We start from the raw sequence: 15,016 nt of genomic DNA, 5'->3' as shown, positions 1-15,016 counted from the left end.
AGGCTGTTTTTTACTGATGAGAAAGCTGAGATTTAGGGAGGGTAGGTAACTTGCCCAAGGTCTCAGAGCAGTGTTAGAGTCAGGACTCCATTCCAGGCAGTCTGACCCCAGAGCTGGATGGAGCTCAGGCCACCATGCTACCCTGCTGCCCACTTCTGAGCAGAACTCATTCTCATAAATAGAATGGAAAACGTACTGAGCCAATGATGTTTTTCAGGTTTATCCTAATTTGTTGGGATATAGCAAGAATGCCGTAATTCAGAAAGTGGACCACATGGTATTTGAACTCTCAAAATAAGAGCATGGGGTTGGGTTATTCCAGTGACTGCAGAGGAACCCACTTTCTTATTCCTGTCTCAGTCACACTCACTGTCTCTGCTCTGCTCCCCAGGCACTGATGAAGATGGCATTATTAATGTCCTGGCCTACCGCAACACTGCCCAGCGCCAGGAAATCAGGACGGCCTACAAGTCCAGCATCGGCAGGGTAGGCCGCAGGCTCTCCTATACTGTTTGGTTGACAAGGGACTTGTCGGGTCACCTGACTTAGATTCCTGAAGTGGCCCTGTGCTTTTAAAGACAGATCCCTTGCCTTGTTTAAAGAAGTTTTTGAAAAATAACTTGAACAGGTTGGCATGTTTCCTCCAATATATTCAGTCAGAATGAACTTGAGGAAGCTTTTTTTTCCTCATAAGCCTCAAGGCCAAATTTAGGCTCTCCTCTTCCACGTCCTCGTAATGATTTGGTTGTTGTATGGGCTCAACCGTCACTGTTTTGAGCAGTGCAAGCACAGGCAAGGGCTGAGCTTCTAGCATTGCCTCCCAGACCCTGATAGTTGGGGGTGGGGGACAATGGTTTCTTTTCAGGTCACCATGGTGGCTTCTTTTTCCTTACTGTCTTCTTTTTCTGATAGAATTTATTTTGCAGAGAGGCTTTAGGTTCCCCTGTGCCTCTCCGCCTCCACATTGCTTCTCCATTAGCATCTTGTATGAGTTTCCTTGTGTCTTTCCACCTGCTTCTGCTGTGATAGATCCAGCCGTGACAGTACCGACATGCGGTTCATGGGATTCATGAACCAGTATTACTACATTATTATTAACTGAAGTTCCTACTTGTGTTAAGGTTCACTCTCTGTGTTGTACAGTTCTGTGGGTTTTGACAAATGCTTAATGTCATGTGTCCGCCATTACAGTAACATACAGAATAGATTCACTGCCCTAAAAATGCCCCGAGCTCCACTTATTCATCCCTCCCTCACCCTCTGAACCCCTGGTAACCACTAATCTTTTCACTGTCTCTATAGCTTTGCACTATGCCTTCTTTTCAGGCCACTCACCAAACTATTTAAATCTAGTTTTAAACAAGCACTTATACCAATTAAGAGTCTATTCCATCTCTTCCACATATACGCATTTGTAGCATATATTCCTTTGGTGATCCTTAACTGAGGTGCACCTCCTCAAATTCTAGTCTGGAGTTTTACGTATTTGGGTATATGTGTGTATTTAGTAGTTTATACATTCAACACTCGTCATGTTTTCCCCTTTCAGTTTGAATCCCATACTTCTTAGGACACTCTTGTAGTCTCCATGGTGAAAGACTATTTACCAGTGTCACTTTACCCAATCTTCCCCACATCACTGAAAGCCCATCTGTGTGATTAGCAAGGACCTTTTCTATTGTGGAAATATTATCAATGAGTATCTTCAGGTCTCAGTGCATAAGAACTTGATGAACTGGAGATACTTACTGGCTAGCCAGACCTGAGGCTATTTCTCAAAGGTTAGCATTAAACTGCTGGTAGGGGAGGGCAGGCTCAGCTGTTACCCAAAGCCTTTGTTGTTAGTTGGCCATCAAGTCCTTCACGAGTGCAGAGTAGAACTGCTCCAAAGGGTTTTCGAGGCTGTGACCCTTTGCAAGGAGATCACAAGGCCTGTCCTATGAGGTGCCTCTGGGTGGGTCGAGCACATAACCATTTGCGCCACCCAGGGAAATCTCATGCAAACCTTAACTGGACACCCCAGTAGGGAGTAGAATTCCTCCCACCAGAATTGCTCTCTGTATCTTCTGGGCATGGTAAACTCTTCTCTATCTCCAAAGAAATTTTTTACAAGTTCAAACGTGATGTTTTGCCATATATAGTCGGGGTTGATATTCAGCTCCAGAACTAAGTTAATCTGATGGCAGTTTTTTTTTTTTTAATAATTTTTATTGTGCTTTAAGTGAAAGTTTACAAATCAAGTCAGTCTCTCATATATAAACTTTTATACACTTTACTACATACTCCCATGTACTCTTCCCCGTAATGAGTCCGCCCGCTCCCTCCTTCCAGTCTCTCCTTTCATGACCGTTTTGCCAGTTTCTAACACTCTCTACCCTCCCATCTCCCCTCCAGACAGGAGATGCCAACATAGTCCCAAGTGTCCGCCTGATCCAGTAGCTCACTCCACATCAGCATCTCTTTCCAACCCATTGTCCAGTCCAATCCATGTCTGATGAGTTGTCTTCGGGAATGGTTTCTGTCCTGGGCCAACAGAAGGTTTGGGGAACATGACCGCTGGGATTCTTCTAGTCTCAGACCATTAAGTCTTGTCTTTTTATGAGAATTTGGGGTCTGCATCCCACTGATCTCCTGCTCCCTCAGGGGTTCTCTGTTGTGCTCCCTGTCAGGGCAGTCATCGGTTGTGGCCGGGCACCATGATGGCTGTTTTTAAGATAGCCAACATTAGCAGATTGACTGAGTACTAACTTGTTTATTCATTCAGTCATTCAGTATGTATAGAAGTAACATCAAAATGCAAACCAGATAGAAATACAGTGTTGTAGGATCAGGTTTGTGAGAATCAGAGATCCAGATTTGAATTAGCAACTTGGCTTGTTCGTTGGTTGATTGTAGCAGGTTTTTAACTTTCTGACCTGTAAAATGAAGATAATATCAACTTTATAACATTATTATGAAGATTAGGAAAAATAGCTGCAAAGCAGTAGCACAGGACCTGGAACACAGTGCTTAACAAAGGGTAGCTGTTAACTTCAGACTGTGGTTTGCAGAGCACCTGGGCCAGCTGGTTGGACAGGCTCTGAAGGAGAAAGCTAGCCATACAAATGTCCCAGTGGAGGCAACAATGAAATATGTTATGGAATATGGGCTAATCCAGATAAGAACTGGCCCATTTACAGAATGGCTGGTCTTCCTACAATAGTCCAGTTATCTAGTTCTAGAAGGAAATATGAATAAATATCTTTAGAATGTGGTTCTTTGTTCAAGTAATTACATTTCCTTTTAGGAACTGAGCCTTAAGAAATAAGATCATAATGATTACAATTAAATGCCTTATTCACAGTAGAAAAATAGACATAGGGTACTATCTTATCGTAGTCAGCTGTTGCTTCTGTAACACAGATACCACAAGTGGGTGGCTTTGAAGAACAGAAATTTATTTTCTCACAGTTCTGGAAGCTAAAAATCCAAATCAGGGTCAGGGCCCTGTTGATTCCTTCCCAGGTGTTCCTTGGCTCCTTGCGGATCCTCACATGGTCACCTGGTGTCTGTCTTCCCCCCTTTGTGCTTGCTTACCTCTGTGCTTAATCTGCTCTTTTTATAACTCAGAAGCCATTAGGTTTAGGCCACACCCTACGCTGATATGGCCTCACTGACATAACAAAGGTCCCTGGGTGGTGCAAACAGTTGAGCGCAGCCAAAAGGTTGATGGTTCCAACCCACCTAGAGGCACCTCAGAAGACAGGCCTCAGGGTCTGCTTCTGGAGGGGTCAGCCTTAAAAACTCTATGGAGCAGTCTATGGTGCACACATGGGGTCGTCATGATTCAGAATCAACTCGATTGCAACTAACAACAACAACCTTTGAAAAAAAACAAAAACAAAAAACTCTATTCCCTAATGGAATTACATCCACAGGTGTAGGATTCCAACTCTTATTTTGGCGGGATGCTGATTAAGAAATTATGTTGCATCACAGCTATAGAATTACTCTGCAGCAGTTAAAAATGTTTTAGGTGATTATTGACCTGGAAATATATTCAGGACATATTGTTAAGTGAAACAAATACGTTTAAGTCAACTTCTGTAAATTTTTATTTTCATGATCCCTTTACACTCTTTAATTATCGAGGACCCCAAAGAACTTTGCTTTCATGGGTTGCATCTATTGATATTTACCATGTTAGAAATTAAAACTGAGAACATTTAAAAATATGTATTTTCAAATTTATTTAAAAAAATAGACCCATTACATATTAATATAAATAAAACATTTATGAAAAACAACTATATATTACAAAACAAAAAAAAATTAGTGGAAAGATTGGCATTGTTTTTCAATTTTTGCCAATCTTTTTAATGTCTGACTCAATAGAAGACAGCTGGATTATCATATCTGCCTCTGCATTTAATTTGTTGAGCTGTGTTGTTTTAGTTGAGGTTTATGAAGAAAATCTGGCCTCACAGAATATGTCGTTAAAAAAGGGGGAGTATTTTAATAACCTTTTCATATGTCAAGCGGTCTTTGGAAAACACCTCTATACTGTCATGAGAGAATGACAGTGAAAAGGCAAATAATGTTGTGGTATTGTATGTATTATTGTGAAAATAATTCTGACCTCACAGATCCCCTGAGTCACAGGGACCCTAGGCGTCTGTGGACCACACTTTGAGCATGGTTAAGCTATTGCATCTAGCAGTCTGCTTCCGTAAAGATCACGACCAAGAAACCCCTATGGAGCAGTTCTGCTCTGTCAGAAGTGGGGTCACCATGAGTCGGAATCGACTCAACAGCCACGTGTTTAGTGCTGGTTTTCCCAGTTAACTGGAGCTGCAGTCTCCTTGTGTTGCAGGACCTGATAGACGACTTGAAGTCGGAACTGAGTGGCAACTTCGAGCGGGTGATCGTGGGGATGATGACGCCCACTGTGCTGTACGATGTACAGGAGCTGAGACAGGCCATGAAGGTGTGTGCATGTGCTGTCATGCCCTCAGTGCTGCCGTGCGGACAGCCAACATGCTTCCTTGATAAACTGTGACAAAGGCCTTCTCAGAGGCGCAAGGATAAGCTATAGGAGAAAGACTTTCCTTCATTTATGACAGTTTGGAAACACTACATTACGCTGTGGCGATTGTAATTTAACAAGTCAATTTCTAAAAAGCTGTGAAATCGTTTGCTCTCTCCTGCGTTTCAGTAAGGAGTTATTAGAGCTTGCTTTTGGTGCAGTTCCAAAAAGTCTCTTGTCATATTAGCTAATTTTGAGATATGGGATTTTATGACTGACATCTTGGGGGCCCCCAGGTCTGCTGAAGGCTTAAAACAAAACAAAACAAAACCCATTGTCATTGAGTCGATTCCTTATAGGATAGAATAGAACTGTCCCGAAGGGTTTCCAAGGAGCACCTGGTGGATTTGAACTGCCGACCTTTTGGTTAACAGCCATAGGTCTTAACCACAGCACCACCACAGTTTCCGCTGTAGGCTTAGAACTGGCAAAAAAAGATTCTTAGCCTCCTTAGATGACCAGCCCATTGTGCCCTAGCCCAAGGTCTGCTGATTTTTAATGACCAAGTAAGAAATCCAAGTACAATTCCCTTCCTCAACCACATCAGTAAATACTCACCCTTGTAGGAGGTTCTAGGCTGGGCTCTGGAAAAGCAAACAGGTAACAAAGCCTTTGCCGGAAGATTTTGCCTTTCAGAGGAAGCGAACAGGGGAGGTCAAGGAAAGGTTAAACCCAGAGAGAGCAGAAACTGTGCCTAACATGGCACAATAACCCACACATAGTAAACAGTCTATAAATGCTTATTACTGATAATGATTTTGATAAACACATTGCATTTGAGGTGGGGCCATAAAAGTTAGCAAATCCCACTTGCTAGAACCCAGCGGGCTGTCTTTATTTTCTGCAGATGCATCGTTGTGTTCCTTCGGTGTCTGGGGCGCAACTCTGTAAACTCGCTCATAAGGCTCTCTCCTCTGTGTTTCGCGTTTAGGGAGCCGGCACAGACGAGGGCTGCCTGATTGAGATCCTGGCCTCCCGGTCCACTGAGGAGATCCGGCGCATCAACGAGCTCTACAAGCAGCGTATGTAACATCATTGTGGCCCTGCCAGAGGTGCCCCTGAGATTTGAGGACTAGGGACTACCAGTGGGTGGTCATCCACCAATTAGACTTCTAGGGAAATATTGACCATGAAGGGGCCTCGGTTCCAGCCCTTGCTTCAAGGCAGATACCTGTCTAGGCAAATTACTGTCTGTTTCTTGAGACTTCTCAGGGGAAAACGCCACTCTGCTTAGACTACCTAGTACAGTGTTTAATTACCCTGAACATTGGAAAGTTGATCTTTATAATAATAATAATAATAATAAAAGGTGCTTGCTTAAAAGTGTTGGCACCAGCAAATCTTAGCACTCCAAAGAATGGCTGGGAAGGGCTGTCTGGCCTAATTCCTTACCTTCAGACTGGACTGTGTACCTCTAGCCATCTCAATTCAATAGCCATTTACTCCCCCCTTAAAAATCTCCAGAGGACAATATGTTTGAGAGCCTTTGAAATATGCATACCTTCTTCCCCTAAGAATACAATAAAAACATGCGCAAAGGTTTTTATCCCAGTGTTTATTCAGTGTTGTTTACATTAGCTAAAAATGTCCAGTAGTAGCAGATTGGCTAAACAAGGTATACCCACACAATAAACTATTATGTAGACATTACAACTCGTATTGAAGAATATTACTAAATCACATTACAATGTGCAGGGTGCTCAAATAAGTGAAAAAGCAAATCATAAAATAGTATGTTATGATCCCATTCTTTAAGAAAATAATATGTGTACATGAAGAAAAATCAAAGGACAGTCACCAAAATGTTATCAATGACTATCTCTGGATGATTAGGTTGTAGTAGTCCCCTCCCCCCGCCCCGAGTTTTCTATAGTTAACATTGCTGCTTTTGTAGAAGGAAAAAGCAGTAAAAAATTTTTGGCAAGTCTCCTGAACAGGAGATTCTAAACCTTAGGAGTTTGGTGTATGCCTTAGCACCATACCCTCACATCTGCTGAATTCCGGTTTTCTCTCCTGAAGGCTGTGAAGGGCTTGAGCTCTCAGAACCTCTGGCGGAGAAGGCACACACTCAGATTTGTGCTCGAGAGCACAAACATGGTTTAGAAACTCCACCCTGGTTGCCTTTGCACCTGTGACCCACTGGCAGCTGCTCAGCAGCTGCTGTTCTCTGCGTCCCCGGAAGCCATGCCCAGGACAGACCCCTCAGAACAGACCAGTCAGAACTACAGAGAGAAGAGTACCACTGCGGGAGTAACCCAGCCTTCTGGATACCCATTCTAAGGAATAGCAGCGTCTTGTTTCCCCTATAATGATAAGATTAATTTGACCATTTGCCAGAGTTTAATTTTTGAAAAACTGTGTATGGAGTTCCTGGGTGGTACAGTTAATGCGCTCAGCTGCTAACTGAAAGGTTGGTGGTTCGAGTACACCCGTTGAAAACCCTGTGCAGCACCGTTCTTCTCTGACACACATGGGGTCGCCATGAGTCGGAGCTGACTTGATGACAACTAGTAACTGGCTGTGTGTGTATGGAGTTAAAAAGCTCGTGATGAGCTACTTCAGCGAACAGGCTGACCTTGGAGAGGTCAGGGCACCCTAAAGGCGTGGCACGAGCGTGGGGCAGGACTCTTTATTTGATGTAGCTAATTATTCTCTCTTGCTTTAGAATATGGACGGAGCCTTGAGGATGACATTTGCTCTGACACGTCATTCATGTTCCAGCGAGTGCTTGTGTCTCTGTCAGCCGTGAGTCGTGTCCTCTGTTGGCTGTTTCTGAGGGAGAGGGAGGGGTTATTGAGATGCCCACTCTCCATCCCCTTTGCAGCCTTTCTCATCCCTTCAGCCCCAAATGTGAACATTCCCCAGGGACTTATTCTTGAGCCTATTGTTCTTTTCTCACATTGCTCCCTCAGAAACTCTGGCCAGTTATGTATGCCCATTTGTTCAAATTGAATTCAAGAAATATTTACAAATACTTAATACATGGTATGTGCCCCCTCACCTGGTGCATTGAGAGTTATGGAGAAGATAAAGAGGTGGGTGCTGTGCTTTAAGAGTTTATGTTGTCCTAAGGGAATATATCAGTACATAATTGCTATAACAAAGGCATGAAAACAATAAGCACCAAAGGAGAGCCACATGGTAAAAGGAAGGCTCACGGAGAGATTTTGGTTGAAGAAACAAGGAAAGGCTTTATGGCAGAGATGCTGTTCACAGAGGCCTTGGAGGGTTGCTACAGATGCTGGTTCATTGAGGACTTGGAGGGTCGCTAGGATTTCAGGAGATGTGGGTGACTGCTTTCCAGGCAGGATGAACAGGAAAGCAAAGCAGGAGACAGAAAACACAGGGTGGTGTGTTCAGGGAACAATTGATACAGGCAGGCTAGGTAACTCTAGGAGTAAGGTAGAAGAATGAATTGGGATTCAAGGAAACCCTGGTGGCATAGTGGTTAAGTGCTATAGCTGTTAACTGAAAGGTCCCTAGCTTGAATCTACCAGGTGCTCCTTGGGGCAGTTCTGCCCAGTCCTATAAGGGTCGCTGTGAGTCGGCATCGATTTCACGGCAGTGGGTTTGGTTTTGGCTTTTTAGGGACCCACTGAAGGAGCTCTGGTGGGGTAATAGTTAAGCATTTGGCTGCTAACCAAAAGGTCAAAAGTAGCCCCTTTTGTCACCAGCCTTTCCACAGGAGAAAAGACCTAGTGATCTGCTCTTGTAAAGATTTCAGCCTAGAAAACCCTACGAGGCAGTTCTACTCTGTCCTATAGGGTCGCTGTGAGTTGAAATCAACTAGACGGCACACGACAACAACAGGGAGCCACTGAAAGTCTTGGAGCAGTACAGTGATGTGACTGGAACTGCATTTTCAGAAGACTAATTTAATGACCTGTAGGGTGAATTGGAGTGGGTCAAAACCAGAGGCTGGGAGACCAGGTAGGAAATCAGCAGGAACGGGCTAGGGTGGGAACAGAGGTACCAGAAAAGGGAAGGTGGTTACTTGAGATAGTTCACATGGCTTCCCAATTTTATCTTTTTCCTTGACCACCCTGCTGAGTGGCAGACTCTCGTTTCTCAATGGTTTTTAGATGTTCCCTAGGGCTTTATAGCTGTTAACACCATCACCTCAAATCAGTCCTAAACCTGAACTCATTTTCCCCCCAAACCAGCTCTTCTTCTGACTTGTCTGTTTCTGTTAATATTGTTCTGTCTTTCCAACACCTGAAGTACAACCATGGTAATCATCTCCAACTCCTTTCTTGCTTTTGTCTCCTTTCTACTCAGTAAGGAAACCCTGGTGGCGTAGTGGTTAAGTGCTGTGGCTGCTAACCAAAGGGTCAGCAGTTCAAATCTGCCAGGCGCTTCTTGGAAACCCTATGGGGCAGTTCTACCCTGTCCTATAGGGTCGCTATGAGTCGGAATTGACTCGACGGCGCTGGGTTTCGTTTTTGGTTCTACTCAGTAATTCCTGCCTGTTCTTATTTCCTGCCTGTGTTTACTTTTCCCTCCATACTTACCACCCTGCTGAGCCATGCACAGCAGTAAACAGTCTGACAAACCAGAGAAGAGTAGCCCCTTTTGTTACTCACTAGCATTCCTCTGAGGCTCCAGCCCTGTTCTACTGTGAGCTGGTGTTAGGAAGGAATAGGGGTATTTTCATGTGCTCCTCAAGCCCCACTGTCGACCCCAGATTCTCATGACCTTCCTGTTGTCAGTGGAGCCCTGGTGGCACAGTGGTGAAGTGCTTGGCTGCTAACCGAAAGGTTGGTGGTCCGAACCCACCAGCCGCTCTTGCAGGCGAAAGATGTAGCTGTCTGCTTCTGTAAAGATTTACAGCCTTGGAAACCCTATGAGGCAGTTCTGCTATGTCCTACAGGGTCGCTATGAGCTGGAATCCACTGGACGGCAACCGTTTCCTTTGTTCTCAGCCCCCTTGTGGTAGAAGTTGGTCAGTGTAGATTTGACAGTGAAGAAGGCATGAGTCAGGAGTGGGGTGGGAGAAGGATAGTTGAGGAGGAGCCGTCAGTAGGCAGCATTCCTTTTCCTTCCCCTCCTGCTGGCAGACAGCCTTGCAGCTGTTAGGAAGCACATGCCTGGCCCTCTGGTGAGTGATGTTCCCTAGGTACAGGTCAGAGCCACGGTATTAGTGCAGGCACATTCATAGGACATCTTTCCTGCCTCCCGAAGTCTGAAGCCCAGCCCTTTGGGGCATTCTGCCTGATTACTATGTCCTTGGGTGCCCAGACATTCTCTCTCAGCAGTGCCCCCAAATCTTCCTGGATACACCCTCATTCTCCTTGGTTTGTTTTTCTCGTCCTCAGGGTGGCAGGGATGAAGGAAATTATCTGGATGATAATCTCGTGAGACAAGATGCCCAGGTTGGTAGAACTCTAACTTCTTTCCTCCACTTTTCTTCTCTTTTGCCCTCTTATATTTCAGTGTGCATTGATCAGACTGGAATATGTTATGGAAAAAAAATTCCTACAGGTGATCTTTATGATCGAGGTTTCTTGCAGAGATTCCTGGGGTGGAACAGTGGCACTGGACATCACCTCATGAGCTATAAAAGCACTGCTGGGTTCCAGGTTTCTCAGCATTGGGACTGTGGTGTGTCTGCCCCATGGTGTGTCTGAACCACGGAGTTTCTTCAGAACCACTTGGAGGTGTTGGGACCTTCCTTTGCCTGTTCTCCTTGTATTTTTACTTCCCCAAAGAGAACATCTGGTTGGACCTATGTAAGACATCTTGGCATGGTTGGGTAAAATTAATATCAAATCCCAACAGATGTTTGCTTTTTTGATACGCAGCCCATTGATGGTTTGCCCTGGCACCAGTCCCTGGCCTAATCAGCTATAGCCAGGTAACACTAATAATAATAGCTAAAAAGAGGTGGCTGCTTACGAGGCACCAAACACTGTTCTGAGCTCTTTATGTGAATTATGTCATTGAATCCTTGCAATAACCCTGTGAGGTAGATGTTACTATCCCCACTTTATAGAGGCTCAGAGAAGTGAAGTCCCTTGCTCAGTAATAATAAATGGCAGAACTGGGATTTGAACCTGAGCAATTTGGATCTAGACACTGTATTCTTAACCAACATACAAACATGGGGAAGGGTTGGTCCCATTCAGTATGTGAAGTATGAAGCATATTATGGATTATGCAGGGAAGAACCTGTTGCTTTCATTAGAAGGTAGACGGGTATGTGTGTGGTAAGAGCTCTGAGAACTCAGGGAGTCCCATCCCATACAGGAGAGACAGGAAGTTGCCTTCAATCTGAAAGGCTGTGGCAGGAGAAGGTATTGAAAATATTGGAGCTCTCAGATGTTTATGTAAATTTTAGCTGCCTCAAGAAGAGCATTATTGGGCATGCTGGAAAGAACCTCTGAAGCCCAGGTGAATCTCAGATTAAATGAAGAGTTGGTGAGGAACTTATCTCTGAAACATATCCACTCTCATTTTTTTGTGGGGGGGGGGGGTGGGGGCATGGGTTTACTACATGCCAGGCAATGTGTTACTGTTTTACAGAGATCATCTCATTTATTCCTTATAATAAATCTGTGAAGTAGAAATTATTACTCCTGTTTTATAGATTAGGAAACTGATGGACAGATTTAAATAACTTGCCCAAGATTTCATAGCTGGAAGAACTGAGATCTTTGAATCCAGGTCTGTCTGATTTTTAAAAATCATCCAATCAACCAACAAGTATCTTGGGGCTCTTTAAGGAGCAAAGGAGCCCTGGAGGCGCAGTGGTTAAGAGCTCAGCTGCTAACCAAAAGGTCGGCAGTTCGAATCCACCAGCCACTCCTTGGAAGCCCTGTGGAGCAGACCTACTCCATCCTATAGTGTCAAAGTGAGTCAGAATTGACTTGATGGCTACGTGGGTTTTTTTTTGAAGTTAAGGAACAAGTTTTCCTTGGGAAGTAACCAGGTGAGAAGGTGCTTCCAAACAAGTTTCAGCTGGGGAAGCTGGACAGTAAAGCTCAGAATAGGGTTTTTCTGGATCTTCCAAGTCTAACCCAAGAGGCAAAAAATTTCAGAACTCCATCCAAGATTTAAGGTCCTCCAGGGTAGGCTGGTGGGAAAATCCTGTCTTTCTTTACTCCTTAGCTTGCATCAGCATCAGGGGTAGTACTTCCAGTGTTTGGGTATTATGGCTAGGTTTTGATCTAGGAAAGTGAATGAGTTTGAAATGAAAGGTCTAATCAGGCCAGGGGGAATTAGGGAGTAATTTTTTATAAAAGGTAGAGATTTTACAATATAGGCTATTATCTAACAAGTCCAATTTTGTCTATTCTTGGGATGACACTTGCACTAAAATAACAGGAAGTGTACAGAATTTCTATGGGAGAAAGGTGTGGCAGTCTGCTCCATAAAGATTACAGCCTTAGAAACCCTGTGGGGCAGTTCTGTTCTATCCCCAGAAGGTGGCTGAGCACGCCTAGCTAGAAGCAGGCACAGTGGCTTCATTCATGCAAATAGGAAAAAACTACTCAGAGAACACAGGTAATAAATGGCAGAACTTGAATTTGAACCCAAACAATATGGATCTAGACCATGTATTCTCAGCCACTATATAAACATAGGGAAGGGTTGGTCCCGTTCAGTATGAACCACTATGGATCATGCAGGAAAGAACAGGTTGCCCTTTGGGATTGAACCAGCAGCAAGGGCTCCTGCTTGAAATTCATCGAAATGAAAAGCGAGGAGATCCCAGGAAGAATCCACTTACTTGTTCTGAGAAAAACTGAGGTCTGGATAGACTGCTCATCATTTAGGGACGAAAATCAACAAATCCTCAATTCAAAATGCTGTGAAAAAACTGGCATAAAGGGGGCAAACGTAGCCACACTGTAGGGAACACAAACAGATTCAAATATCTGTAGACCCTGAATAATAGGAAAACTGGTTTTAATTAAGTGCTAAGAAAGATGGCAATGAGAAATGAAAACGGTCTAGCAGAAATTAAAAAAAGAGCTAGATGAGTTGGGGACAAATGTCCTTAAATGAAACAAAGAAAAACAAAATTTTGAGGTCATTTAGAAGCAGGAATGATCCAAAATGACATTGCAGAAAATGGAATCATTGTTGTACAAAGCAATGTTGAACCATCTCCAGAATTCAGAAGGACGGATGGAAAAGGAGGAAGAATGTAGAGGAAAGACCCTGGAGATTAGAATCATGACAAGAAAGATATGGACAAACTTGCTCTAATTTTATATTTAGATGTATAATAAAGGTGAAATAATTTAAAGCATGTGGTCCTGGTACAAGAACAGAGAGCAATCAATGGAATGACTAGAAAGCATAGGGGCATAATCAAGTGTATGTGAGAATATACAGGTAGCATTTCAAACCATCAGTTGGGTGGAGGGGGGAGGACAGATTACTTAGTGGAGTTGGGACAATTGGCTAACCATTTGGGAAAGAATTAAGTTAGATCCCTAGTTGTTTTAGCTCGCATCATAATGAATTCCAAATAGACTGAAAATTTAAATGTAAATAAATGAAGTCATAAATGTACTATAATAATGTATAGTTAAATATTTACTTAAATGTTGGGTTGGGAAAGGACTTTGGCTGCATGACACAAAAGGCAGGAACCACACAGGAAAATGACTGCTAGTTTGGTACATATAAAAATATACAAATTGTTTAAGCAAAAGTAAAGGTCAAATGATAAAATGGAAAAAGTTTCACCTTATGTATAAAAATAATATATAAAGAGGTTTTATAAATAAAGAAGAATAAGAATACCTCCCCCCCCTTTTTTTAAAGGACAATGAACATTAACAGGCAACTCAGAAAAGAAAAAATTTGAAGTGGCACCTAAAAAATGTCCAAGCTTACTAGTTATTAAAAAAACCAAATTAACGTAAAAGATATTTCTACCCATTATTAAAAAAATTGCTCTATTCAAGGACATTTTTAATGGTGTTTTACAAAAGTGTCATTCTGTGACTGACTGAAAGTTGGTTCTTTACCCACATTAAATTAAATTTAATTAAAATTTAAATAGCCACATGTGGTTGGTGGCTGCTGCATGGGACAGTCCAAGTCTAGAGTATTCCTTTTAGCTCTTGAGATAGAACCATGTAGTCTGCATGTAGAGAGCTGCTGGTGTTTGCCCTGACCCTTTTTATAGTCTTGTGCCTAAGGGAAAATCCTGAGTCATTTCCACTCATTACCAATACTACTTCTACCCCATCACCAACAAAACAAAACTAAGCCAACTTAGCTCTTTGACATTCTGGAATACCTCCCTATGTCTTGGCACATCCTCCGTGGTGTTTTAACCTTGTGCTTTGTTTCGCTTTAGGCACTGTACGAGGCTGGAGAAAAGAAATGGGGTACAGATGAGGTGAAATTTTTAACTGTTCTCTGTTCCCGGAATCGAAATCATCTGTTGCATGGTAAGGCACTTGCCTCTTCCCAAAGAACCTGCTTGAAAGATAGTGGAAACCGTGTTGCACGAATTAATTGATAACCCTTTCCCCTTCCCCCCTATGTTTCTGTCAGTTTGTCTTACTGTGGGGGCTTGTGCGTTGCTGTGATGCTGGAAGCTATGTCACCAGTGTTCAAATGCCAGCAGGGTCACCCATGGTGGGCAGATTTCAGCTGAGTCATTTTTTTTTTTTTTCCCAGACTAAGACTAGAAAGAAAGACCCAGTGGTCTACTTCTGAAAAGCATTAGCCAGTGAAAACCTTATGAATAGCAGCGGAACATTGTCTGATTTAGTGCCACAAGATGAGCCCCTCAGGTTGGAAAGCACTCCAAATACAACTGGGGGAGAGCTGCCTCCTCAAAGTAGAGTCACCTTAATGATGTGGATGGAGTCAAGCTTTCGGGACCTTCATTTGCTGATGTGGCATGACAGCTGCAAACATCCATTAATAATGGGAACCTGGAATGTATGAAGTATGAATCTAGGAAAATTGGAAATTGTCAAAAAT

The 15,016-nt window shown here is 43.2% G+C and overlaps 1 protein-coding gene across 2 annotated transcripts in view; it reads left to right on the top strand.

Annotated features, from left to right (window-relative positions):
* ANXA4 (annexin A4) overlaps nt 1–15,016 on the top strand; it is a 79,043-nt gene that overhangs the window by 48,158 nt on the left and 15,869 nt on the right. For both annotated transcript variants that reach the window (XM_049856709.1, XM_049856708.1), the window contains exons 4-9: nt 392–486; nt 4,853–4,966; nt 5,997–6,087; nt 7,731–7,810; nt 10,381–10,437; nt 14,382–14,475. In XM_049856709.1, coding sequence (XP_049712666.1) covers nt 392–486; nt 4,853–4,966; nt 5,997–6,087; nt 7,731–7,810; nt 10,381–10,437; nt 14,382–14,475 — 531 coding nt within the window. The remainder of the gene's footprint in view (nt 1–391; nt 487–4,852; nt 4,967–5,996; nt 6,088–7,730; nt 7,811–10,380; nt 10,438–14,381; nt 14,476–15,016) is intronic.

Source organism: Elephas maximus, chromosome 17, assembly GCF_024166365.1.
Source record: "Elephas maximus indicus isolate mEleMax1 chromosome 17, mEleMax1 primary haplotype, whole genome shotgun sequence".
In the NCBI taxonomy this organism is placed as follows: Eukaryota; Metazoa; Chordata; class Mammalia; order Proboscidea; family Elephantidae; genus Elephas; species Elephas maximus.
The sequence above is the reverse complement of the archived record's forward strand: the minus strand, read 5'-3'. Positions and strand labels throughout refer to the sequence as shown.